Source organism: Felis catus, chromosome C1 (assembly GCF_018350175.1).
Source record: "Felis catus isolate Fca126 chromosome C1, F.catus_Fca126_mat1.0, whole genome shotgun sequence".
In the NCBI taxonomy this organism is placed as follows: Eukaryota; Metazoa; Chordata; class Mammalia; order Carnivora; family Felidae; genus Felis; species Felis catus.
The window spans coordinates 100,880,777-100,907,365 of NC_058375.1; the positions used below are offsets into that span (position 1 = coordinate 100,880,777).

Here is a 26,589-nt window from a genome sequence, read left to right on the forward strand (position 1 = left end):
GAAGTCGGACGTTTAACCGACTGAGCCACCCAGGCGCCCCATTTTCCGGTGTTCTTAAGTTGACAACCATTTGAATGAGAAGTTGAGATAGGAAAGATAGGAGAAATAGAGATCAGGAACATGAGATAAAAGGCTGGGTTGCAAACTTTCCAGTAGGTTCTTTCCCACACTCTTCTTTCCTTCTTTCTCCCTCTTCCCCCAAATCCTAGGACAGAGATTAGACATTCTTCTTCCTATGTGTTTAACAACGTAAATAGGTAACTGACATCAGGGCACACCACCACCCTACGGCAGTACAAACCCACTGGAGCCGCAGAGTTCTTGCTCTCACTCAACAAGCTTTTAAAGGCAACCTTAGATAAAAGCAAAGAAGTAGGTGCTCTTGATAGATGAAATTAATTGTTTGGTATTGATTTTACTGTTTCCGGAAAAAGTGGGTTAAATGTTCTGGGTAGTCTAATTGTAGGGTTTCTGATAGTCAAGCAAAGTAACGGTTTACTTCTCTTCCTTGTAGGATGGGACACTAATAGCCACTGGCTCTGCTGACAGGAACGTGAAAATCTGGGGTTTGGACTTCGGGGACTGCCACAAGTCTCTCTTTGCGCACGATGACAGGTAGGTGCTGTCTTTTCAAAGACGTCCCTTTGCGTCACCTGTATCATTTCCCTTGTGCCTCTGTGTCTGTTATTTTGGTGTTTTCAGACAGTCATAAGTGTAAAATTCTAAAATATAAATAATCAGGCATTCTAGAACTAGCTCTTCAAAACTATGTGCATGAGACTCTTCACTAATGTGGAATTTGATGACATTTGCTCCCTTCTCTCACTTTTCAGCGTGATGTACCTCCAGTTCGTACCCAAGTCCCACCTCTTCTTCACCGCTGGGAAGGACCGTAAGATTAAGCAGTGGGATGCGGACAAATTTGAACACATACAGACTCTGGAGGTGACTCTTGCTGCTTAGTTTCCTCAGCTCTCAGTACTTCAGAACTTTAGAACTTTACTACTCAGTACTCAGTACTTCAGAACTTTACTACTCAGTACTCAGTACTTCAGAACTACTTTTTTTCTTTTTTTAATTTTTTTTATGTTTGTTTATTTTTCAGAGTGAGAGAGACAGAGGATGAGTTGGGGAGGGGCAGAGAGACAGGAAGACACAGAATCCCAAGCAGGCTCCAGGCTCTGAGCTGTCAGCACAGACCCTGATGTGGGGCTCAAACCCACAGACTGTGAGATCATGACCTGAGCCAAAGTCGGACACTCAACCGACTGAGCCACCCAGGCGCCCCTTTCAGAACTACTTTTAAGATCAAGTGTGGGCTTCCCACTGATGTAGAGCAGGTATCGGTCAATGAATAAGGTATTTCTTCTCAGGGTTTTTGTTTTTGTTTCTTTTCTCTCCAGGGGCACCACCAGGAAATCTGGTGCTTGGCTGTAAGCCCCAGTGGAGACTATGTTGTGTCATCGTCCCATGACAAATCTCTGAGACTTTGGGAGAGAACAAGGGAGCCTCTTATTCTTGAGGAAGAAAGGGAGATGGTAAGGACTTAGGCTTGGTTATGGAGGTGCTGGTGGGTATCTGACCTGCTGTCCCAGCCGCGGCGTTCTGTCTAGTGTGGCCACCCCTCAGCCAGTGCGAATCCAGGGACCTCCAGGAGATGTTTCCAGCACTACTGTCACCGATTCAGCAGCCACACAGAGACAGAGATGCTATTGGGGACTGCATTTTGAAAGAAGCAGCTTTTCAGTCTCATTTCACTTCATGTAGAGACCATGTTTTTTCTTCCAGATTAACTTCTCTCTCTCTCTTGACAGCAAAGGGAAGCAGAATATGAGGAGAGCGTGGCCAAAGAAGACCAGCCAGTAGTAAGTAAATCTTTTGGGACTCTGAGATTGAGCCCTGTAATTATCTTATTCGAATTTACTTTAGTTTCAAGAATTTCTAATGGAATTAGAATTAGGATCAGATGCTGAAGTCATCACCAGCTCATGCAGGACGCTGTCTGTGCAGTCCTGTTTGATTCAACTGTATATCCTGATTTTGAGGGACAAATGACTGACCAAATTTGGTAATGCATGATTGTCATTCTCGCTATTGTTTTGTTTCATTTTTTAAGGAGGCCTCATGGAATCATAGAACAAATATAAAAATCAAAAGGTTTCAGAATTTGGGGTTTTTTTTTTTGCCTTTAATTTTAGAGAGAGAGAGAATGTGTGAGCACATGCTAGTGGGGGAGGAGTAGAGGGAGAGAGAAAAAGAGAGAGAGAGAGAGAGAGAGAGAGAGAGAGAGAGAATCCCAAGCAGGCTCCACACTCAGTGTGGAACCCAGTGGGGGCTCAACCTCACAACCCTGGGACCATGACCTGGAACCAAAATCAAGAGTCGGACACTCAACTGACTGAGCCACCCAGGCTCCCTTGGGCATTTTCTTTAAACTTTGTAGAATAGGATATTCTCATAATAATGAATATAAAATACTTGCCAATGTCTGGAACTTAGTAAGTACCCTATTAACAGTAGTTGGTAACACCATGTTACCATTATCATAACATAGTGATGTCTGTTCTTTTCTGGATATAAGATTAATTTATTGTTTTGTTTTGTTTTTTAATGTCTATTTATTTTGAGTGAGAGCATGTACACTTGTGCAAGCAGGGGAGGGGCAGAGAGAGAGGGAGAGAGAGAATCCCAGGCAGGCTCCACGCTGTCACCACAGAGCCCAATGTGCAGATTGATCTCACAAATCACGAGATCACAACCTGAGGTGAATTCAAGAGTCGGATGCTTAACTTACTGAGCCACCCAGGTGCCTCTAATTGGTTCTGTAATGCGTCTCAGCAATATTGTCAAGGATCTCTTTTTTTCTGGCAGGTTCCAGGAGAGACTCAAGGTGACAATTACTTTACTGGAAAGAAAACTATTGAAACGGTCAAAGCGGTATGTTGATACAGAATGTAGTATCTCATTTTTAAAGAGGATACCAACTTTTCAGTGAAAAGTTTTTGTCAACCAGATAGCCCTTTTGTGGCGAAAAGTTGATGAAATATGTAGGTGGAGATCATAACCCCTGTTTTCCTTCCTTGTAACCGAGGACAGAAGTAGTGCCAAGTCGGTGATGGTTTGTAGAAAGGAGAGCTCATTCTCCCCAGTGTCCTGGAAGCAGCACCTCTAAGGTGCCGGGAGCTGCCCTGCTCCCTGAGTGCACGTACATACGGTCTCACCTGAATCCAAGACGCTTAGTGTCCTCCCCGTAAATTAGAAAGAAAAGAAAAACCGAAGACGTCTACAAGTGGCTGTCTGGCACTCTACTGACACGTGTTTATTACACGGATTCAAGTTATCTAGTAGTTCTCTAGTCAGGTCTTCTGGTTGCAGTGTTCCGGGACGATGGGGCGTGTGGCAATGATGTCTGTCCTTTGTCGCCATCTGTGTAGGCTGAGAGGATCATGGAGGCTGTCGAGCTATACCGAGAGGAAACTGCAAAAATGAAGGAACACAAAGCCATTTGTAAAGCTGCAGGGAAAGAGGTGAGATAGTCCATGAAGTTACACTCTCAGAAACGTGTCTAAATGGAATTCCTGAGATGAAAACCATCATTTTAGGACGTTCTTGACTCAGATCTGCAAATAGATCTCTATTACAGCTGGACTGTAATAGAGTCTTTCCTATTTCAAGTATTAGAAAGAAGGAGTTGAGGGCCTAGGAGGAGGGAAGCTTGGTTTTAATGGAAAGCAAAAGAGAGGAAATTCCAGACTGAGGTGACCATTATATTGGGTAGAAACTCCTGCTCCTGCTTTGGTTGCAGAGGCACTGTAACCATTCCAGATTTCCAGATAAAATATTGTCCCAACTCATTCTCAGCACTATTAAAACTAAAAGGCCTGGTCATTGTTTTATATTCTTTCAATTTGTAGGGTTTCCCTTTTCAAAACTAGAGTACGATTGTCGCCCTGCCTATGACAGGCACCATCCAAGTCTTGGTTTTTAATGATGTGATTTAATAATTTCTTCATAGGTTCCTCTTCCCATCAACCCCATCCTGATGGCCTATGGCAACATCTCTGTGAGTAGAGTGTCTAACAGCTTCCCCCTGGTTACTCAGAGGTTCCTTTCAGGGACAAGAGAGGCAAAGTAGGAAGTGAGGAGGCATGATTTTTTTTTTTTTTAATGTTTGTTTATTTTGAGAGAAAGAGAGGAGTGTAAGTGGGGGAAGGGTGGAGAGAGAGAAGAGAGAATCCCAAGCAGGCTCCTTACTCGTCAGCCCGGAGCCTGACACAGGGCTCGATCCCATGGACTGTGAGATCATGACCTGAGCCACGATCAGAGTTGGACTCTTAACTGACTGAGCCACCCAGGCGCCCCTCAAGAAGCATGATTTGAGGCTGGATGTATTGGGGAATACTTTGCCGTTAAAACTTTCTTTTGTCTTCCGTGGTGTTGAGTATTTCAAAAGGACCATTTTAGCGTAACTTCCAAGCCATCCTTTTTGGTTGGACTGGATGGCATTCTTGTATTTTCTAGTGCTTATTTGTCCAGTTTCCAAAGCCCTGTTGCAGATTCTGTCCATGTAAATGAACTTGGAAATTGAGGTTTCCGGAGGAAAAGTTGGCATACGTCAGTCAGATAGAGGAGGAGGGAGAAATGGGACAGCGTGTGCACATCAAGCAGTCTGCAGTATGTTCCATGCACGTGTCATTCGTCGCACTCATCCTGTGAGTCAGGGCAGCCTCATTTTACTGCTAGGAAACTGGCCTGACTCACAGATAGAAGGTAACACAGTTGGGGAGTGGCAGAGCTGGACTGCGAACCCAAATGTGACAGACTCTAAGCCCGCACATGCATTGCCCTCTTAAGAGCCCCGTTTGTCATGTGAGCGGGATCCCTGGTGTTTAGGAGATGGGAATGAGGGAGCCTCCGTAGAAACCAACCCAGGGCATCACTAAGGCTGCTGTGCTTCCTTTACAGCCTTCAGCTTATGTGTTGGAGATTTTTAAAGGAATCAAGTCGAGGTGAGTCCCAGTGTACGGTTACAGTTTGTCAGCTAACATTTACTGACTGCCTGTCTGACCATGAGATAAACAGGAGTTATAACTGATGATTATTTTCCATGTAAGTTGAACTATGTCAGCATTTTGGTGGAAAATAATACATTATAAGGCTCTTTTTGAGGCAGAGCCAGGAGTCTCCTCCTAAACTATGAAGGGAAATTTTAGGGACAAACGAAGGGTAGTGCTACTGCACATTGAGGGTAATGAAAGCATCTATCATCAGTCACAAGTACCAACTGGTAACCTTTTCTGATTGTGTGTTTCCGATGGCTTATTTTTATTGGAATCCTGCTGTATATAATGTTGTATCCTGTCCTTTTGCACAGAATATTTCCTGAGCGTTTGCTCATGTTACCAATATTCTTCAAAAATAAATTCGTTGCGTTATATCAAAACGCTCATTGCATGGATAATTACTATTGGATTTGCTTTTGATTTTTGCTGTTAGCAGTAGTGCTTCTGTGAACACCTTTACATAGAAATCTTCGTTGTTGTTTTTTAAGATAAGAATCCTAGCATAACAATAACTGATCAATGGGCATGAGCTCCTTAAAGGTCTGTGTTGCGGAATTACTTTCCAGAATGCTTGTAATGACTTTTTACCAGGCTTTGAAAAATTCTTTGCCAGTTTCAGAGGCAAAAGGTAGTATTGTATTATGTTAATTTCTTTCAATTATTAATGAATTTGTTGGCCTTTGTCTTTTTTTCCTGTGAATTTTTAGTTTCCCTTTCTTGTACTCTTCAGTAATTTCTCATTGGTTTCTAAAAATTCTTTATATCTCTTGTTCTGTATTTTTAGGATCATGTTTCTTGTTTGTGATTTACCTTTGGGTTTTATTTATGAGTTTGACCTACTGATAGATAGGTCATAACAATTCTCAATATCTGAATCTGTCCCTTACAACAAGAAGTAACAGACCTGAGGATAATGACGAAACTTCACTAGAGAAACGTAAAAGAAAATTTAAATGAATGGAAGTGTTACACATTCCTAGAAGGGAAGATTCTGTGTTCTAAAGATTTACTTGTTTTTTTAAAAAAACTAATTTACAGGTTGGTGACTCTAGTTGAAGTCCTCTTGAGATTTGGAATTGGAATTGATGAAATGATATTAGAACTAGTTCAAAAAAAGTAAAACAAACCAGAAGAATAGCAAGAGAGAGTTAGATTCTCCTGGATTAAAAAGCTATAAAATTAGCAGAACTAAAACACTACAGGATTGTTGTCAGAATCAGTCAGTCATGAGGACCAACTTGAAAGCCCTGAAAGAGAGTCTAAAATGTGAAGATTCAATACATGGTAAAAGAAGTATCATAATGTAAAGGCGGAACATTCAACAAAAGACTTTGGAGAAATTAGTTAATCTGGAAAAACAGTTAGATTCTCCTATCGTGCCATGGACCAGAATGCATCAAATAGATTAAAATATTAAATGTAAAAAACAAAACATGGAAAAGAGGGAACCATCCGGAATATAAATGAATATTAAATTTAACTCTGAATGGGTAAGATCTACTCAAACATAAAATCATAGAAAAATCAGTAGAAGTTTTAAAATTGAGCAGGTTAAGAAATGTGGCATTTTTAGCGTTTTATTCTCTTTGTCTTCAGCGAGCTGGAAGAGTCTCTGCTTGTGCTGCCTTTCTCTTACGTCCCAGACGTCCTGAAGCTCTTTAACGAATTCATCCAGCTGGGCTCTGATATTGAACTTCTGTGCAGGTGCCTCTTCTTTCTGCTCAGGTAACCTGCTTTCCAAAGAGTACCGTGTCTACTCGGCCTGACTGCCCCGGTGCTACTTTAACTGATGGTGTCCACACTGGAATTAGGAACTCCGATGTTTGAGACTCAGAGATGGTTACAGGATTTCACTTCTGTGTGACATAAATTATTTCTTATGCTGTGGAATCAGTCTTGTCCTTAAACAAGGGTCATGGTGGCCCATCTCTTTAAGTAATGAGGCGGAGCACTGCTCAGGGATGCTTAGTAGCATAAGCCTCCAGGCTGCAGTAGCTCTGGTTCTGGTCTGTTTGCTGAGAGCCCAGTACTGAGTGGTCAGCTGGCCTCATTCGTTGTGTCTGTTTAACTGTTTAGTGTAAGCAAAAGGATTTGGTTTTGTCCTCCTAACAGCATCGTCTGGAATAGTGCCTTTATTTTCCTGGGTCTCTAGAAACAAATGGAAACATCAGGGCATATCCAGAGGGAAGTAAGAAACAAAGGAAATATGTTTATTAGACTATTTTTAAATATGTAAAATTGCTCTTAATGTGTAATTGAGAAGAGTGTGTTTGTAGGAGTTTAAGAGTGTACTCTTGTATCTCTGCCCCCTCAGTCTCCAGCTGTTACAGCAGAGACCGGGAATAGAGACAGATCCAACACCTTGAAACACTGTTAGGAAGACAAAATACAAACTCATCAGCCAATACCAAAGAGTTAAAAAACTAACAAAGAGATATATTTAGAGAATTCATATTTGAATTGACCCATTTTCATGACTCTTAATTCTGTGTTCCTTTTATTCCATCAAGATAGTAGCAATAGAAGAACAGGGATATGTTTATGTTAGTCTCTTGCCATATTTATAATTTGAGGCAAGTGATGAGGCCTCAAATTGGCACTCAACGATGTTGCTAATAATTTCTTACTGCTTGGCATAGGTACTAAATCGGGGTTTCTGATCTTAAGGGAAACACTAGGAATATTTCCAGCATATCAGAGGGTTGGAGATGCCTAGTGCCTTACAAGTAGCTGTGACAGGTCACACATGAGTGTGAGTTACGCATCGAGGAATATGAATTCATTGTAGGTCATCTTGGTACTGTAGGTCAGAGTTTGACTCTCTCGTCAGTGACTATCTTCTTTTCTGCTGTGGCTTCCCTAGAAATATTAACAAACCTTTGTTGAGTTAGCATTTCTTAGCACGCTCATTCCTCTCTGAGCTTTCCTAGAATACCGTTGTCAAAGTCTGCGGCCTCATGGTAGATGGCAGGGAAAAGGGCCAGCTTTGCAAACAAGTTGAATGTGCCATAACTTTTAGGATAGTATTGTTAAAATTGACATCAGATAAAAGTGAGTAGCAGAGAGGAAACATCTTCAGCCATTTTTTTTTTTTATTTAAAAAAAAATTTTTTTTTTTCAACGTTTATTTATTTTTGGGACAGAGAGAGACAGAGCATGAACGGGGGAGAGGCAGAGGGAGAGGGAGACACAGAATCGGAAACAGGCTCCAGGCTCTGAGCCATCAGCCCAGAGCCTGACGTGGGGCTTGAACTCCCGACCGCGAGATCATGACCTGGCTGAAGTCGGCCGCTTAACCGACTGCGCCACCCAGGCGCCCCATCTTCAGCCATTTTTTATACTGCCATGATATGGTAAAATTAATCCTTTTTTTGCTTTTTTTTTTTTTTTTTTTTTTTGCTTTGATATTATCTGTTTGCTTTTCTAGAAAGGATAAGCGGAGCACTACCTCTCTTTGTAACGTGACTGTTTTGTTTTTCTATTAGGATTCACTTTGGGCAGATCACTAGTAACCAAATGCTTGTGCCAGTCATTGAAAAATTAAAGGAAACAACTATTTCAAAAGTCAGCCAAGTCCGGGTAGGTATCCCTGTAGTAATGCAGTAATGAGGGGAAATCCTAGTGTGTGTGACTTTGAAGTAGCACAGTGAGCTGTGCCTTGTCTTTGGTGATATTGACCAGACATATATCTGTATTGAGGTAAGATTTCCACTGTCTTGGATAAAGAATAGAGAGAAGAAAACAAAACAAGAAAGACCTTAGACAAGGAGGGATGCCTAAGAACACCTGAAGCATTGGTTCTCCTGACTTGCACATGCTGCTGCGATTGAACTCAAGTGAGAGAATGTTCATCTCACCTTTCTTCTATCCCTCCCCAGGATGTTATTGGCTTCAATATGGCAGGTCTTGAATATCTCAAGAGGGAATGCGAGGCAAAAAGTGAAGTTATGTTTTTTGCTGATGCTACCAGCCACTTGGAAGAGAAGAAGAGGAAAAGGAAAAAGAGGGAGAAGCTAATTTTAACATATACTTAAAACTGAAATGCGGTACCCTTTTCTTTTTATTTAAAAGGACTTCTAAACTAAGCTGTCAACTTAAAAATTACCAAAGACCAGAGCTTCTGTGTTACAGAAGATGTCAGGATATGGTTCCCAGCTTTGCCTGAGAAGATCCCAATGTGAGATTATGGGCCCCATGTCTTGGACATAAGGCCTCAGAGTTCAAAATCTTTCTGTGCCCTCAGAGGTTGAGCCCTACAGGAGGTGTTCCTATCATATTCTGTCAGGGAACAACGAACTTTTTGTTTGTTTTTTACTAGTTATTTCACTAGAGCTAAAATGAACATTTCAAAAGTTTTTCTTATTTCTGTGATAACAGAAGATTTGTTGATATGTTACTCTTTGTATTACGTTTTGTCTCCTGCAGAGACCGTCAAGTGCACAATTGATTGCCCTCTCCCCATAAGTGCAGAGTCATGGACTTAGCTGAAAAGGACCATAAAAATGATCTAAAACAGCCTCCTTAAGCTCAACCTCTTGCAGGAGGTTATAACTGTATGTAAAAATATCTAATTGCTAATCTTTTCTACTTGTTTCTAATTAAAGTGTAGTTAAGCTGAGATGTCTTACTGGGCTTTTGGGTGATTAATAGCATATACATATGTATGTACACGGTAGGGATTTGGGGAGGTGAGAATATTTTAGGAAAAGAAATGGATACATTCCTTTGGGCCTGACTTTTCTTTGTGGGAAGTTTTTAAGGCACTAATCCAACCTTGTTACAGTTCTGTTTGGATTTGTGTTTGTTTTTTTTCTTCTTTAAGATTTATTTAAATTCTCCTTAGTTAACATACAGTGTAACATTAGAGTCACATGTCCAGTATAGTGATTCAGCACTTTCATACAACATGCAATGCTCATCACAAGTGCACTCCTTAATCCCCATTGCCTATTTAACCCATCTCCCCCACCGCCTCCTTCTGGTAACCATCAGTTTGTTCTCTACAGTTAAGTCTCTTTCTTAGTTTGCTTCTCTCTTTTTCTCAGTTTGTTCATTGTCTTTCTCTGACTTATTTTTCATAGTATAATAATACTCTCTCGCTCCATCTATGTCATTGCAAATGGCAAAATTTCATTCTGTTTCGTGGCTGAGTAATATCCCATTGTACGTATGTACCACGTCTTTATCCATTCATCAACCGATGGACACTTGGGCTGCTTCCATAATTTGACTATTAAAGGTTTTGGTGCTATAAACATTGAGATGCATTATCCCTTTGAATTAGTACTTTTGTATTCTTTGGGTAAACGCCTCATAGTGCCATTGCTGGATCATAGGTTAATTCTAACTTTAATTTTTTGAGGAAACTCCACACTGTTTTCCAGAGCAGCTGCACCAGTTTGCATTCCCACCAACAGTGCAAGAGGGTTCCCCTTTCTCTACATCCTCACCAGCACCTGTGGTTTCTTGTGTTGTTGATTTTAGCCATTCTGACAGGTGTGACGTGATCTTTCTTTGTAGTTTTGATTGGTATTTCCCTGATGACGAGTGATGTTGAACATCTTTTTGTATGTCTGTTGGCCATCTGGATGTCATCTTTGGAAAAAGGTCTGTTCATGTCTTCTCATTTTTAAATGGGATTATTTGTTTTTTGTGTGTGTTGAGTTGGGTAAGTTCTTTATAGATTTTGGATACTAACCCTTTATCAGATATGTCATTTGCAAATATCTTCTCCCCTTCAGCAGGCTTTCTTTTAGTTTTGTTGATTGTGTCCTTCGCTGTGCAGAAGCTTTTTATTTTGATGAGGTCCCAATAATTTATTTTTGCTCTTGTTTCCCTTGCCTCAGAAGACATACCTAAAAAGAAGTTGGCTATGCTCGATGTCAAAAAGGTTACTGTGTTCTCTCAGAATTTTATGGTTTCAGGTCTCACATGTAGGTCTTTCATCCATTTTGAATTGATTTTTGTGTTTGGTGTAAGAAAGTGGTCCAGTTTCATTGTTTTGCACATTGCTGTCCAGTTTTCCCAACACCATTTGTTGAAGAGGCTGTCTTTTTCCCATTGGATATGCTTTTCCTGCTTTGTTGAACATTAGTTGACCATACAGTTGTGGGTTCATTTCTGGGTTTTCTGTTCTGTTTCATTGGTCTGCCTGTCTGTTTTTCTGGCAGTGCCGTACTCTTTGGCTCACTTCAGCTTTGTAATATAACTTGAAGTCTGGAACCGTGATGCCTCCAGCTTTGCTTTGCGTTTTCAAGATTGCTTTGGCTATTCAGGATCTTTTGTGGTTCCATACAAATTTTCGGATTGTTTCTTCTAGCCATGTGAAAACTTCTGGTGGTATTTTGATAGAGATTGCATTAAATGTGTAGATTGCTTTGTGTAATATAGACATTTTAACATTATTTGTTCTTCTAACTCATGAGCCTGGAATGTTTTTCCATTTCCTTGTGTCATCTTCAATTTCTTTTCATCAGTGTTTTATAGTTTTCTGAGTATTGGTCTTTTACCCCTTTGGGTAGGTTTATTCCTAGGTATCTTATGTTTTTGGTGCAGTTGTAAATGGGACTGTTTTCTTAATTTCTCTTTCTGCTGCTTCATTATTGGTATATAGAAATGCAACAGGTTCTGTATGTTGATTTTGTATCCTGTGACTTTACTGAATTAATGTGTCAGTTCTAGCAGTTTTTTGGTGGAGCCTTTCAGGTTTTCTGCATAGAGTATTATGTCATCTGCACATAGTGAAAGTTTGACTTCTTCCTTGCCAATTTGAATGCCTTTTATTTCTTTTTGTTGTCTGATTGCTGAGACTAGGACTCCCAGTGCTGTATTAAATAACTGTGGTGAGAGTGGACATCCCTGTCTTGTTCTGTAGAGGGAAAGCTCTCAGTTTTACTCGTTGAGGATGATATTAGCTGTGGGTGTTTCATATATGGTCTTTATTATGTTGAAATATGTTCCCTCTAAACTTACTTTGTTGAGGGTTTTTATCATGAATGGATGTTGTACTTTGTCAAATGCTTTTTCTGCATCTATTGAGAGGATCATATGGTTCTTATCTTTCTTTTATTAATGTGGTGTATCATGATGATTGATTTGTGAATATTGAACCACCCTTGCAGCCCAGAAATAAATCCCACTTGATCATAGTGAATATGTTACTGTTGGATTTGGTTTGCTGGTGTTTTATTGAGAATTTTTGCATCCATGTTCATCAGAATATTGGCCTGTAGTTCTCTTTTTTAGTAGAGTCTTTATCTGGTTTTGGTATAAGGGTAATGCTGGCTTCATAAAATGAATTTGGAAGTTTTCTTTCCTTTTCTGTTTTTTCAAACAGTTTGAGAAGAATAGGCATGAACTCTTCTTTAAATACTTCATAGAATTCCCCTGTGAAGCCATCTGGCCCTGGACTTTTGTTTGTTGGGACTTTTTTTTATTACTGATCAGTTCTATGCTGGGTATTGGTATGTTCGTTTTCTTTTTGTTTCAATTTTGGTAGTTCATGTTTCTAGGAGTTTATCCATTTCTTCCAGGTTGTTCAATTTGTTGGCATATAGTTCTCATAACATTGTCTTATAATTGTTGTACTTCTGTGGTGTTGGTTATTCTCATCTCTCATTTGTGATTTTATTTATTTGAGTCCTTTTTCTTGATAAGTCTGGCTAGAGGTTTATCAATTTAACTGACGTTTTTCCCAAGAACCATCTCCTGGTTTCACCAATCTGTTTTATTGGGGTTGTTTTTGTTTGTTTTGGTTTTTTTTTAGTTTCTAAATAAGATAATTTATATTATTTCCCTTCTGCTGGCTTCAGGCTTCATTTGTTGTTCTTTTTCTAGCTCCTTTAGGTATAATGTTAGGTCATTTATTTGAGATGTTTCTTGCTTCTTGAGATAGGCTTGTATAGCTATAAACTTCCCTCTTGTAACTGCTTTTGCTGCATCCCAAACAAAGGTTTTGGACTGCTATGTTTTCATTTTCATTTGTTTCCATGTATTTTTTTTTTCTTCTTTGATTTCCTGGTTGATCCATTCATTGTTTAGTAACATGTTGTTTAGTTTTTGTGTATTTGTGGTCTTTCCAAATTTTTTCTTGTGGTTGACTTCAAGTTTCATAGTGCTGTGGTCTGAAATATGCACGGTGTGATCTCAATCTTTTTGTATTTGTTGACGCCTGTTTTGTGACCTAATATGTGATCTGTTCTGGAGAATGTTCTATGTGCACTTGAAAAAATATGTATTCTGTTGTTTTAGGATAGGATGTTGTAAATACATCCGTTAGGCCCATCTGGTCAAGCATGTCATTCAAAGCCATTGTTTCCTTGTTGATTTTCTGTTTAGGTGATCTGTCCCTTGGTGTAAGTGGGGTATTAAAGTGCCCTACTATGATGTGTTATTGTGTATAGTTCGTTTATGTTTGTTATTGATTGTTTTATATATATTTGGGTACTTCCGAGTTGGGTGTATAAATACTGAACAATTGTTATATCTTCTTGGTGGTTTGTCCCCTTAACGATTATATAACACTCTTGTCTCTTTATAAAGTCTTTGTTTTAAAGTCTAGTTTGTCCAATAGAAGTACTGCTACTCTGGCTTTCTTTTGACATCCATTTGCATGATAGATGTTTCACCATCCCCCCACTTTCTATCTGTAGGTGTCTTTAGGTCTAAAATGAGTCTCTTGTAGGCAGCATATAGAAGGGTCCCCATGTCTTTTGATTGGAGCATTTAGTCCATTTATATTCAAAGTAATTATTGACAGACGTGTATTTATTGCCACTTTATTTTTTCTCGTTTCTGAAGATTTTCTTTGATCCTTTTCTTCTTTTCGCTTTTGGTTTCCTTTGTAGTCAGAGTCCCCTTTGATATTTCTTGCAGTGCTGGGTTAGTGGTGATGAATTTCATTTTTGTCTAGAAAACTGTCACTCCTTTTATTCTGAATGATAGCCTTGCTGGATAGAGTATTCTTGGCTGCAGATTTTTCCCACTCAGCACTTTGAATATATCCTACCACTCCCTTCTGGCTTGTCAAATTTCTGTTGAGAAATCCCCAGCTAGCCATATAGGTTTTCCCTTGTAAGTGAGGGACTTCTTTTGTCTTGTTGCTTTTAAGGTTTTTCTTTATCATTATGTTTGCAAATTTAATTTAATTATAATATGACTTGGTGATGTGTGGACAGGGATTTGTGCTTGTCTTGTAGGCTAGGGGCCCGCCTTGCTGGGACTGAGGCAGGCTTGACTGAGAAGAGCAGTCCTGTCAGAGCGGAGAGGTGTGTGGGGCTTGGAGTAAGCAAATTAGGCAGCCAGTGTCAACACTGAGCTGCTTCCCTCAGGGTGGCTCTGTGTTTATGCTGAGGGGCAGGGGAGGGAAATGGTGCCTGCCAGCTCCTTTGTTCCCGGAGAGGTGTCTATGATTGCCTCTCAGGGATGCTGTGGAGAAGAGTGAATAATATTCCCTCTCTGTGCCCCAGGCGTTCTTCAGATGTTTCCACACTATTTCCCCCTGGGCTGTCTGTCTGCTTTCTCTTCAGGAGCAGCACAGTGCCCCCTGGGCTCTCTCCCAGCCAAGCCGCTGCTGACCTTTAAAACCAGGCTCTGAGCCTGCTGGTTGCAGCCTTTCTCATTTTCCAAGAAAATGGCTTTAGGGAAACATTCTCCTTCTGCTTCCCCTGGCTGCTATTCCCCCCTGTCATATATATACATACATATATACGTACGTATATATATAAATGCTGTTCTCTGTGACCACAGCTCCCTTGCCTCCACAGCACCCATTTCTTCCCTAAAACACATCTCCACACTTACTACCTTCTTCAAGGTGGCCTCTTCTCTGCCTTTAGTTGTGGAGTTTAGTCTGTCAATTGATTTCTGGGGTATTTAGGGTGATTTTATAATTATCTAGTTGTTGTTTGTCGGACAAGATAAGCCCAGGGTTCTCCTACTCCACTGCTGTCGTCTTCTGTCTTCTTGAGTCAGTTTCAGTGGGTGGTGTCCTTCTGTGAATATGTCCATTTCATTGGTGCTGTGTTGTGGTGCCACCATTTTCTTGACAGTCTCGGAGCTGTAGTCCTTGTGGTGTCATTCTCCAAGGTCCCCACAAGTCCAATACTGTTCCTACACATAACACAGTCACGGAAGCAAAGTAAGGAATATAGTGGGGTTTTTCACTGGGCAGAATAGGAGTAAAGAAAGATCCTTTTGGCATAGAGTTCCTGAGGCTTAACTACAAAAAGGTAAGAGAAGAGATCGCTTGGTGGATTTTAGTCTGAAGCAGCAGACTTTTCTTTAGGTGGCTGTTCCTGCCACTAGAGAGAGGAGTTAGTGTACTTACTGAAAGGTGTCTTAGTTCTTGAGTGAGCAAAGGCTGGATCCACATCACGTCTGTGCTTGTTGGAAGCATTCATCCCCAAATAGCTGCAGCATCTCCCATTAACATTGTTGATGGTTCCAAACCAAAGCAAGTTCAGGAGGGTACTCTCCTTGTGTTTTAGAAGTGTTGCTTTCCCATTTCTCTACCATCACTTAAGATTAACAGTAGTAGGGGATTTAAAGGTGTTTCTGTGTGGAAAGGGTTACACACATCAAAGAGAAGGAGGGCTTATGGCGAATGAAGTGATGTGTGCAGGAAGTAACTGAGTTCCAACTTTTAATCAAAATACTTGAAACTCCTTACTCCTAAAGGTTTGAGGTTAACCAGTGAGTTAAAAAGTAAATTTTAAGCCAAGCCAATTCCTAGTCATTTAGTCAGCATATAATGGCTTCGCCAGCCATTGGCTACATATAATCCTTAGTACAGGAACCATTTTATGAATAATATCCCTTGCAAATCATGCAGTGTTACCTGTAGAAGCTGGTGATGCCATAAAGAAAAGCCTCATGAATGATTTATTAGTATAACATCTAAGCTTGTATTATTTATATATGTCTTTGTTTAAGAAGATTTGCTTAACCATTTTCAGATTTTCTGCCTGGAAGTTAGGTGCTTGGTGTACCGGGTATTAAATGGTTTCTCAGTGCGAGTGTCCTAAGTCATAACTCTCCCAAAGAAATCTATAAATCTGGCAGATGATATGGGACAGCGCAAGGAGGCAGTGGTGTCTCACTGAGGACATGACTGCATCTAGGGTTCTGCTCACTTATCCACATAATCGATGAGCCCGCTCTGTGTAGCCTGTCCATGCCAGGCACGAACTCAGGAAGCCGCCCGGCCTCCATACACTATCCACACAGTCCGCCCCTTTTCCTCATAAGATCCTGAGTTTTGAGATGAGACTGAGGTTCTCACGAGAAACATCATCTTATATTCTAAGCCCCGTTATTTTTATTTCTGAGATGTTGTGGGCTCAAGCAGCTCCATGTGATTTTAGGACAGAGCACACACCTCGTCCGATCTCGTCAGGCCTAGTGCCAGCTGCCCCCGTGTAATCCCTTCCCGGTGGGAGTGGTTGGGACCTGGCTGACTGACTTCTGAAGAACAGACTACAGCAAAGGTAGTGGCCTGTCTCTTCCAAGATTGGGGTATAAGACACTGAATTCCACCTTGCTCACACTCTCAGGCTCTTCTTCTGATGAACCAGGCTGCCTGCTGTGGGGTTCCCTAAGGAGAAGCCCACGTGGCAAGGAGCTGCCTCCTGCCAATGACTGCCCATGTGGGCTGAAAGCAGATTCGTCCCTAGTTGAGCCAGGGTATCCAACCGAGTTCTGCCTGGATTCTGGAACCACAGAGGCAAGGAGATCTTAAGTGTCTGTTGTTTTAAGCCGCTACATTATAGGGTGATTTGTTTTATAGCAATAGGTAACTAATATGGCTTCTGTAGAGCAAATTACTTAACGTGGTTACTCATCTGTAAAATAGGCACATTACTGTCTACCCTCATAGAAGTGCTTACTGGCTCAAAATAAACACATGGTGCTGTTACTGTGGGAGCCACACAAGATCTAAAACTACAGAATGATTCCAGTACACACACATAGGAGGGATGGGAAGGAAATAGACTAACATGTTATCTGTTAGCTCTGGGCAATATTACAGAGAATCTATAGACCAGATGTTTGTCTTTAAGATGAAAGAAGAGGGGAAGATGGCGGTGTAGGAAGATGCTGGGCTTACCTTGTCCTACTGATCACAGATTCCAGCCACATCTGCCTAAATAACCCAGAAAACCGCCAGAAGACCAGCAGAACGGACTCTTTGGAGCCAAGCATAGACAAGAGGCCCACGGAAGAGAGTAGGAAGGGCTGAAAGGCGGTGTGTGCTACACGGTCTGGCGGGAGCGAGCCGGGGCGGTGGAGGGGCAGCTAGCCCACCCGGCAAGGCAGAGCCCCCGAGTCTGGCTTGCAAAAGCGGAGGGGCCGGACTGGGTGAGTTCTGACAGCCAGCAGGACTTAACATCTGGAATGTTAAAAGTCAACAGCTCTGCTCTCGAGAGTGGGGAGGGCAAGAGGACGCCAGGAGGGAGGGTTGTTGAGCCCTGGAACACAGAGCTCAGCTTGGTGGGGGGAACAAAGGTGCTGGCAAGCGCCATCTCCCTCTCCCATCCCCCAGCCGAAATTCCAAAGGGAACTAGTTCCTGTCACCAAACTTGCTTGCAACTCGCATATGCCCAACGCTGTGCTTCTGTGGATCCATCCCTCTGACAGGTCAGCCTCCCTCCCAGTGCCGCAGGGCCCATCCCGCAGGGGACCACCAAAGGCAAAGCAAGCTAAGCCTGCCCTTCCCGCCCCTCTGCACCTTGTGGATCCACCCCAGCTAATACGCCAGATCCCATCAAAGCAGCACCACAAACCTGGCAGTGTGCAAGTAGCCCAGACAGGGGCCACACCACTCCACAGTGAGTCCTACCCCTGGGAGAGGGGAAGATAAGGTACACACCAGTCTGACTGTAGCCCCAGCGGTGGGCTGGGGACAGACATCAGGTCTGACTGTGGCCCTGCCCACCAACACAAGTTACACCCGACAGCACAGGGGAAGTGCCCTGCAGTTTGGAGCCACCACAGGGACTACCCAAAATGAAAAAACGGAAGAACTCTCCTCAAAAGAAACTCCAGGAAGTAGTGACAGCTAATGAATTGATCAAAAACAATTTAAGCAATATAACAGAACAAGAATTTAGAATAATCATAAAATTAATCGCTGGGCTTGAAAAAAGCATAGAGGAGAGCAGAGAATCTATTGCTACAGAGATCAAGGGACTAAGAGTCATGAGGAGCTAAAAATGCTATAAATGAGGTGCAAAATAAAATGGAAGTGACCACAGTTTCAGATTGAAGAGGCAGAGGAGAGAATAGGTGACTTAGAAGATAAAATGGGAAAAGAGGAAGCTGATAAAAAGATAAAAAAATCCAGCAGTATGAGGGGAGAATTAGAGAACTAAGTGATGCAATCAAATGTAACAATATCCGTATGATAGGAATTTCAGAAGAGGAAGAGGGAGAGAAAGGGGCTGAAGGTGTACTTGAACAAATCATAGCTGAGAACTTCCCCGATCTGGGGAAGGAAAAAGGCATTGATCCAAGAGGCACAGAGTACTCCCTTCAGATGTAACTTGAATCAATCTTCTGCACGACATATCATAGTTGAAACTGGCAAAATACAGGGATAAAGAGAAAATTCTGAAAGCAGCTAGGGATAAACAGACCATAACTTACAAAGGTACACATAAGAGTAGTAGCAGACCTATCTACTAAAAATTGGCAGGCCAGAAAGGAATGGCAGGAAACCTTCAATGTGATGAACAGAAAAAATATGCAGCCGAGATTCCTTTATCCAGCAAGTCTATCGTTCACAATAGAAGAAGAGATAAAGGTCTTCCCAAACAAAAACTGAAGGAATTCATCACCACTAAACCAGTCCTACAAAAGATCCTAAGAGATTCTGTGAGTGAAATGTTGCAAGGACCAAAAAGTACCAGAGACATCACTACAAGCATGAAACCTACAGACATCACAATGACTCTAAACCCATATCTTTCTATTATAACACTGAATGTAAATGGACTAAATGCTCCAACCAAAAGACATAGGGTATGAGAATGGATAAAAAAACAGGACCCATCTATTTACTGTCTACAAGAGACTCATTTTAGACCTGAGGACACCTTCAGATTGAAAGTGACAGGATGGAGAACTATCTATCATGCTACTAGAAGTCAAAAGAAAGCTGGAGTAGCCATACTTCTATCAGACAAACTAGACTTTAAATTAAAGGCTGTAACAAGAAATGAAGAATGGCATTATATAATCATTACAGGGTCTATCCATCAGGAAGAACTAACAATTATAAATGTCTATGTGCCGAATACGGGAGCCCCCAAATATATAAAACAATCATAAACATAAGCAACCTTATTGATAAGAATGTGGTAATTGCAGGGGACTTTAGTACTCCACTTACAGTAATGCATCATCTAGATACAGGATCAATAAAGAAACAAGGGCCCTGAATGATACATTGGAACAGATGGTCTTGACAGATATATTTAGAACTCTGCATGCCAAAACAACAGAATATACTTTGTTCTCGAGTGCACATGGAACATTCTCCAAGATAGATCACATACTGGGTCACAAAACAGCCCTTCATAAGTATAAAAGAATTGAGATCATACCATGCACACTTTCAGACCACAATGCTATGAAGCTTGAAATCAACCACAGGAAAAAGTCTGGAAAACCTCCAAAAGCATGGAGGTTAAAGAACATCCTACTAAAGAATGAAAGGGTCAACCAGGCAATTAGAGAAGAAATTTAAAAATATATGGAAACAAATGAAAATGAAGATACAACAATCCAAATGCTTTGGGATGCAGCGAAGGCAGTCCTGAGAAGAAAATACATTGCAGTCCAGGCCTATCTCAAGAAACGAGAAAAATCCCAAATACAAAATCTAACAGCACACCTAAAGGAAATAGCAGAACAGCAAAGACACCCCAAACCCAGCAGAAGAAGAGAAATAATAAATATCAGAGCAGAAATAAACAATGTAGAATCTAAAAAAACTGTAGAGCAGATCCATGAAACCAAGAGTTGGTTTTTTGAAAAAAGAAACAAAATTGATAAACCTCTAGCCAGGCTCCTCAAAAAGAAAAGGGAGATGACCCAAATAGATAAAATCATGAATGAAAATGGAATTATTACAACCAATCCCTCAGAAATACAAGCAATTATCAGGGAATACTATGAAAAATTATATGCCAACAAACTGGATAACCTGGAAGAAATGGACAAATTCCTAAGCACCCACACCCTTCCAAAACTCAGGAAGAAATAAAAACTTGAACAGACTCATAACCAGTGAAGAAATTGAATCAGTTACCAAAAATCTGCCAACAAATAAGAGTCCAGGACCAGATGGCTTCCCAGGGATATTCTACCAGACATTTAAATCAGAGATAATACCTATCTTTCTCAAGCTGTTCCAAAATTAGAAAGGGAAGGAAAACTTCCAGACTCATTCTATGAAGCCAGTATTACTTTGATTCCTAAACCAGACAGAGACCCAGTAAAAAAAGAGAACTACAGGCCAATATCCCTGATGAATATGGATGCAAAAATTCTCAATAAGATACTAGCAAATCGAATTCAATGTCATATAAAAAGAATTATTCACCATGATCAAGTGGGATTCATTCCTGGGATGCAGGGCTGGTTCAACATTTGCAAATCAATTAATGTGATACATCACATTAATAAAAGAAAAAGAACCATATGATCCTGTGAATCGATGCAGAAAAAGCATTTGACAAAATTCAGCATCCTTTCTTAATAAAAACCCTCAAGAAAGTCAGGATAGAAGGAACATACTTAAACATCATAAAGGCCATTTATGAAAAGCCCACAGCAAATATCATCGTCAACAGGGAAAAATTGAGAGCTTTCCCCCTGAGATCAGGAACATGACAGGGATGTCCACTCTCACCACTGTTGTTTCACATAGTGTTGGAAGTGCTAGCATCAGCAATCAGACAACAAAAGGAAATCAAAGGCATCAAAATTGGCAAAGATGAAGTCAAGCTTTCACTTTTTGCAGATGACATGATATACATGGAAAACCTGACAGACTCCACCAAAAGTCCGCTAGAACTGATCCATGAATTCAGGAAAGTTGCAGGATACAAAATCAATGTACAGAAATCAGATGCATTCTTATACACTAATAATGAAGCAACAGAAAGACAAAGAAACTGATCCCATTCACAATTGCACGAAGAATCATAAAATATCTGGGAATAAACCTAACCAAAGATCTAAAAGATCTTTATGCTGAAAAGTATAGAAAGCTTATTAAGGAAATTGGATATAAAGAAATGGAAAAACATTCCATGCTCATGGATTGGAAGAATAAATATTGTTAAAATGTCCATACTACCCAAAGTTATGTACACATTCAATGCAGTCCCAATCAAAATTGCACCAGCATTCTTCTCAAAGCCAGAACAAGCAATCCTAAAATGTGTATGGAACCATAAAAGACCCCGAATAGCCAAAGTGATTTTGAAGAAGACCAAAGCATTAGTCATCACAATCCCAGACTTTAGCCTCTACTACAAAGCTGTAATCATCAAGAGAGCATGGTATTGGCACAAAAACAGACACATAGACTAATGGAATAGAACAGAAACCCCAGAATTAGACCCACAAAAGTATGGCCAACTAATCTTTGACAAAGCAGGAAAGAATATCCGATGGAAAAAAGACGTCTCTTTAACCAATGGTGCTGGGAGAACTGGACAGCAACATGCAGAAGGATGGAACTAGACCACTTGCTTTCACCATTCACAAAAATAAACTCAAAATGGATAAAGGACCTGAATGTGAGACAGGAAACCATCAAAACCCTAGAGGAGAAAGCAGGAAGAAACCTCTCTGACTTCAGCTGCAGCAATTTCTTACTTGACACATCCCCAAAACAAAAGGGAATTAAAAACAAAAATGAACTGTTGGGACCTCATGAAGATAAAAAGCTTCTGCACTGCAAAGGAAACAACAAAACTAAAAGGCAACCAACAGAATGGGAAAAGATACATATCAGACAAAGGGCTGGTATCCAAAATCTATAAAGAGCTCACCAAATTCCACACCCGAAACACAATCCAGTGAAGAAATGGGCAGAAAACATGAATAGACACTTCCCTAAAGGAAACATCCAGATGGCCAACAGGCACATGAAAAGATGCTCAATGTCACTCCTCATCAGGGAAATACAAATCAAAACCACACTGAGATGCTACCTCACGCCAGTCAGAGTGGCTAAAATGAACAAATCAGGAGACTATAGATGCTGGAGAGGATGTGGAGAAACAGGAACCCTCTTGCACTGTTGGTGGGAATGCAAACTGGTTCAGCTGCTCTGGAAAACAGTGTGGAGGTTCCTCAAAAAATTAAAAATAGATCTACCCTATGACCCAGGAATAGCACTGCTAGAAATTTACCCAAGGGACATAGGAGTGCCGATACATAGGGGCACTTGTACCCCAATGTTTATAGTAGCACTTTCAACAGTAGCCAAATTATGGAAAGAGCCTAAATGTCCATCAACTGATGAATGGATAAAGAAATTGTGGTTTATATACACAATGGAATACTACTTGGCAATGAGGAAGAATGAAATATGGCCTTTTGTAGCAACGTGGATGGAACTGGAGAGTGTTATGCTAAGTGAAATAAGTCATACAGAGAAAGACAGATACCATATGTTTTCACTCTTATGTGGATCCTGAGAAACTTACCAGAAGACCATGGGGGAGGGGAAGGAAAAAAAAACAGAGAGGGAGAGAGCCAAACCATAAGAGACTGTTAAAAACTGAGAATAAACTGAGGGTTGATGGGGGGTGGGAGGGAGGGGAGGGTGGGTGATGGGTATTGAGGAGGGCACCTGTTGGGATGAGCACTGGGTGTTGTATGGAAACCAATTTGACAATAAATTTCATATTAAAAAAAAGAATAAGTACAGCAGGCATCTTTCAATCTCATTAAGTCTGTGATCATCTGAACAGAGGCATAAAGGCAACATCACTGAAGTCATTTACTTTTGATAGATTGGTGCCAACAGGAATTATGTATCTTTTATTTGGAAGCTATTCTGTCCAACTAGTGATGCAAACTTTACCTCTTCTCAGTTTGGAGTAACTTCCAAAAGTCATTAAGTAGAACTGACATAAACCATGAATTCAGTGGTTCCCAGAGTATAGTTTATGATCTCTAGGGGTCCGTAAGACCTTTCAAGGAGTCTGCAATGCCAAAAATACTTTCAAAACCATATTAAATTCCATAGTAGTTTAAAGAGTGTTCTCCAAAAATTCATGTCTACCCAGAACCTATGAATGTGTCCTTATTTGGAAAGAGGTTTTTTTTTTTTTTTTTTTTTTTTTTTTTTTTTTTTTTTTTAGGAGAGAGACAGAGCATGAACGGGGGAGGGGCAGAGAGAGAGGGAGACACAGAATCGGAAACAGGCTCCAGGCTCTGAGCCATCAGCCCAGAGCCCGACGCGACACTCGAACTCACGGACCGCGAGATCGTGACCTGGCTGAAGTCGGACACTTAACCGACTGCGCCACCCAGGCGCCCCGGAAAGAGGGTCTTTATAAATGTAATTAGTTAAGATGAGTTCACACTATATTAGAGTGGGCCCTACATCTAGTGATGGTGGCCGTATAAGAATGCAATGTTAGGAGACACACAGGAGGCCTGGGGACCACAGAGACAGAGACTGCGATTGGCATGAGGCAGCTATAAGCCAAGGGACACCAAGACTCTGGCTACCACCAGAAGGCAGGAGATAGGCTGGAACAAATTCTCCCTCAGTCTCCAGAAGGAACCAGTCCTCTAATACCTTGGTTTCAGACCTTTAGTTTCCTGAACTGCAAGAAAATACCTTAAGCCACCCAGTTTATGGTAATTTTATGGAAACCCCAGGAAACAAATAGATTTTGATGCCAGGAAGTGGGGTGCTACTGGACAAATACCTAAAAATATGGAAGTGGCTTTGGAATTGGGTAAATGGTAAAGACTGGAAGGATTTTGAGCCATGTAATAATTAAAAAAAAAAAAAGTCTAGGTTATCTTGAAGTGATTTGGTAGAAATATGGAAATATGGACAGTAGAGAAAGCTGGCATCTCAGAGAATTTCTATTTCATCATGAACAAAATGTTGATAGAAGTGTGAACATTAAAAGGTGCTTCTGGGGTGCCTGGGTGGCTCAGTCGGTTGAGCCTCTGACTTCGGCTCAGGTTATGATCTCGCAGTCCGTGAGTTCGAGCCCTGCATCAGGCTCTATGCTGACAGCTCAGAGCCTGGACCCTGCTTCAGATTCTGTGTCTCCCTCTCTCTCTGCCCCTCCCCTGCTAGCCCTCTGTCTCTCAAAAATGAATACATGTTAGAAGATAAAGGTTCTTTTGGTATGAACTCAGAAATGAACATGTTGGACACTGGAGGAAAAGTAAGGTGGCAGAAAACTTGGCTGACTTGTGTTCTGCTTTGGGGTTAAAGTAGAGCTTGTGAACCATGACACTGAATATTTAGCTGAGGTTTCCAAACAAAATATGGAAGATGTGGCCTACTTTCTTGCTGCTTATAGTAAAATGCAAGAGGAAAGAGATAATTTGAGGAAGGAAATGGTTAGCAAAAAGGAACCAGAACATGATGAGTTTGAAAATTCACAGCCTATCTATTCTGCAAGGGCATGCTCTTCAGAGGTCACCAAGGGTGTGTGCTAGAAAATGTGCGATTAGATTTGTGGCCATGGATACGATCAAGCATCTCAGCAGAAGCCAGGAATAGAGGCACGGCTGTCCAGAAAGGATCTGTGGAGAAGCCTCATGTCTAATGGTGTGGAACTCCTTGACACCCATGAAGACTGACGGGTTTGTGAGAATGTTACATCGGCAGAAATGCTGCCATTTTGGCCTCGCAGGGACAGAGATGGGACAAGAGGAAGGAAGGCTGCCAGACTTGTAGGATTCTATAAGCAGGAAATGGGCTGCCCGGAGGGTAAGATTGTGTCCCAGGCTGAGGACAGAGAGGGTGGGGCCAACAGGGCTTCTGATGGTCTAGAGGTTGGGGCTGGGACAGCCCCTGGGCCCAGAGGGCCGGTCAAGCCACAAAAGATTATTTTCAGGCCTTGAAACTTCATGACATTTGCCCTGCAGTGTCACAAATTTGCTTTAGACCAGTGACTCTATTCCTTCCACTTTCTTCCTTTTGGAACGGGAATATCTATCCCATGCTTTTTCCACCATCGTATGGTACAAGCTGAAAACATGCTTTTTAGTTTCATACGTCCACCAATGGAAAGGAGACCAACGGAGACCAAGGCCGGGCATACCAGAGTCTAACCCGTACTTGATTTAGACAGATGGGATGTGACACTCTGAATTGAGAATTTGGAGTTAATGCTGGAATGGGTGAAAAGTTTTGGGAGTGTTGGGATGGGATGGATGTGAATGTTGGGGGACCGGAGGGTAGATTACATTGGGTTTGTTTCCACAAAATTCATGTCTACCAGAAACGGAAGGTGACCTTACGATGCCACTCAGAATTCGGGTACCCACTAAATCTAATGAATGGCATTCTTACAAGGAGGGAGACACGCAGAAATATATATACGGGGAAGAATGCCATTTGAGCCAGAGATGAAAGTGAGTCAGCAATAAGCCAGTGAACACCAAGACCTGCTGGCAGCCCTGAGACGGTAGGAGAGAGGCATAGAACAAATCCTCCCTCCATCTCCAGAAAGAGCCAAGTCCGACACCTTGATCTTGGATCTCTGGCCTCCTGAACTGCAACGGAATATCCGTTGTTTTAAGCCACCTACCTTGTGTGACTCCCAGCAGCCGCAAGAAACGAGCACAGACTTGTTTCAGCAGCTCCAGGAAACAGACAAGATGCTGTTTGCCTTTTTCTCTCATGAGCATACAGTGGAGTTTTCCGGAGGCTACGTGATGTCTCATATCGTGACAGACTGAATGCAGAGCTGGGGTACGAACCCAGCTGTGTTCTATTAGGCCAGATAGTAAAGGAATTATGAAAATGTAAAACAGTGTCCTGTGAGTAATCCATTTCTGTTTTGGAAAATAGTTAATGTTTCATTAAAAAAAATCTATGTTAATATACTGGGTTCATTATGGTTTTCACATTGGTAATTTTTCCCAGTTTTAATTCCAGTTTGGTAAATGCAGTAGATATGACCCACATAATATGACAGCTCTTTGGGGTCCTCAGTAATTTTTAAGAATACATAAAGAATCTGCATTCAAAATGTCTGAGAACCACTGGCTTACTTATAAAGTTTCAAGTTCAGAAGGACATCCTGGTGTCGGTGCCCCTGCTTCTTGGAAGGTCAACACTGAAAACAGCACTTAAAAGAATGAACTTTAGGGGTGCCTGGATAGCTCAGTCAATTTAAGCGTCTGACTTTGGCTCAGGTCATGATCTCGCAGTTTGTGAGTTTGAGCCCCATGTCCGCAGACAGCTAAGAGCCTGGCGCCTGCTTTGGATTCTGTGTCTCCCTCTCTGTCTGCCTCTCCCCTGCTT

General features: G+C 41.4%; 2 protein-coding genes across 13 annotated transcripts in view; one reads left to right on the forward strand and one right to left on the reverse strand.

Moving 5' to 3' along the window:
- WDR3 (WD repeat domain 3) overlaps window positions 1-9,681 on the forward strand; it is a 31,359-nt gene extending 21,678 nt beyond the window's left edge. For 3 of the 4 annotated variants that reach the window (XM_011285092.3, XM_045033357.1, XM_023259043.2), the window contains 11 exons: window positions 515-615; window positions 834-945; window positions 1,404-1,538; window positions 1,815-1,865; window positions 2,872-2,937; window positions 3,435-3,527; window positions 4,016-4,063; window positions 4,966-5,009; window positions 6,660-6,788; window positions 8,549-8,642; window positions 8,942-9,681. In XM_011285092.3, coding sequence (XP_011283394.1) covers window positions 515-615; window positions 834-945; window positions 1,404-1,538; window positions 1,815-1,865; window positions 2,872-2,937; window positions 3,435-3,527; window positions 4,016-4,063; window positions 4,966-5,009; window positions 6,660-6,788; window positions 8,549-8,642; window positions 8,942-9,097 — 1,029 coding nt within the window. In that variant the 3' untranslated portion in view covers window positions 9,098-9,681. The remainder of the gene's footprint in view (window positions 1-514; window positions 616-833; window positions 946-1,403; window positions 1,539-1,814; window positions 1,866-2,871; window positions 2,938-3,434; window positions 3,528-4,015; window positions 4,064-4,965; window positions 5,010-6,659; window positions 6,789-8,548; window positions 8,643-8,941) is intronic. The other variant, XM_011285091.4, reaches the window with a different exon arrangement.
- SPAG17 (sperm associated antigen 17) overlaps window positions 3,291-26,589 on the reverse strand; it is a 236,569-nt gene continuing 213,270 nt past the window's right edge. For 7 of the 9 annotated variants that reach the window (XM_045033353.1, XM_045033351.1, XM_045033352.1 and 4 more), the window contains one exon: window positions 3,291-3,477. The gene's annotated coding sequence lies outside the window, so the exon portion shown is untranslated. Of the gene's footprint in view, window positions 7,923-15,390; window positions 15,618-26,589 lie in introns of all 9 variants that reach the window. The other 2 variants (XR_006582945.1, XM_045033350.1) reach the window with 2 other exon arrangements.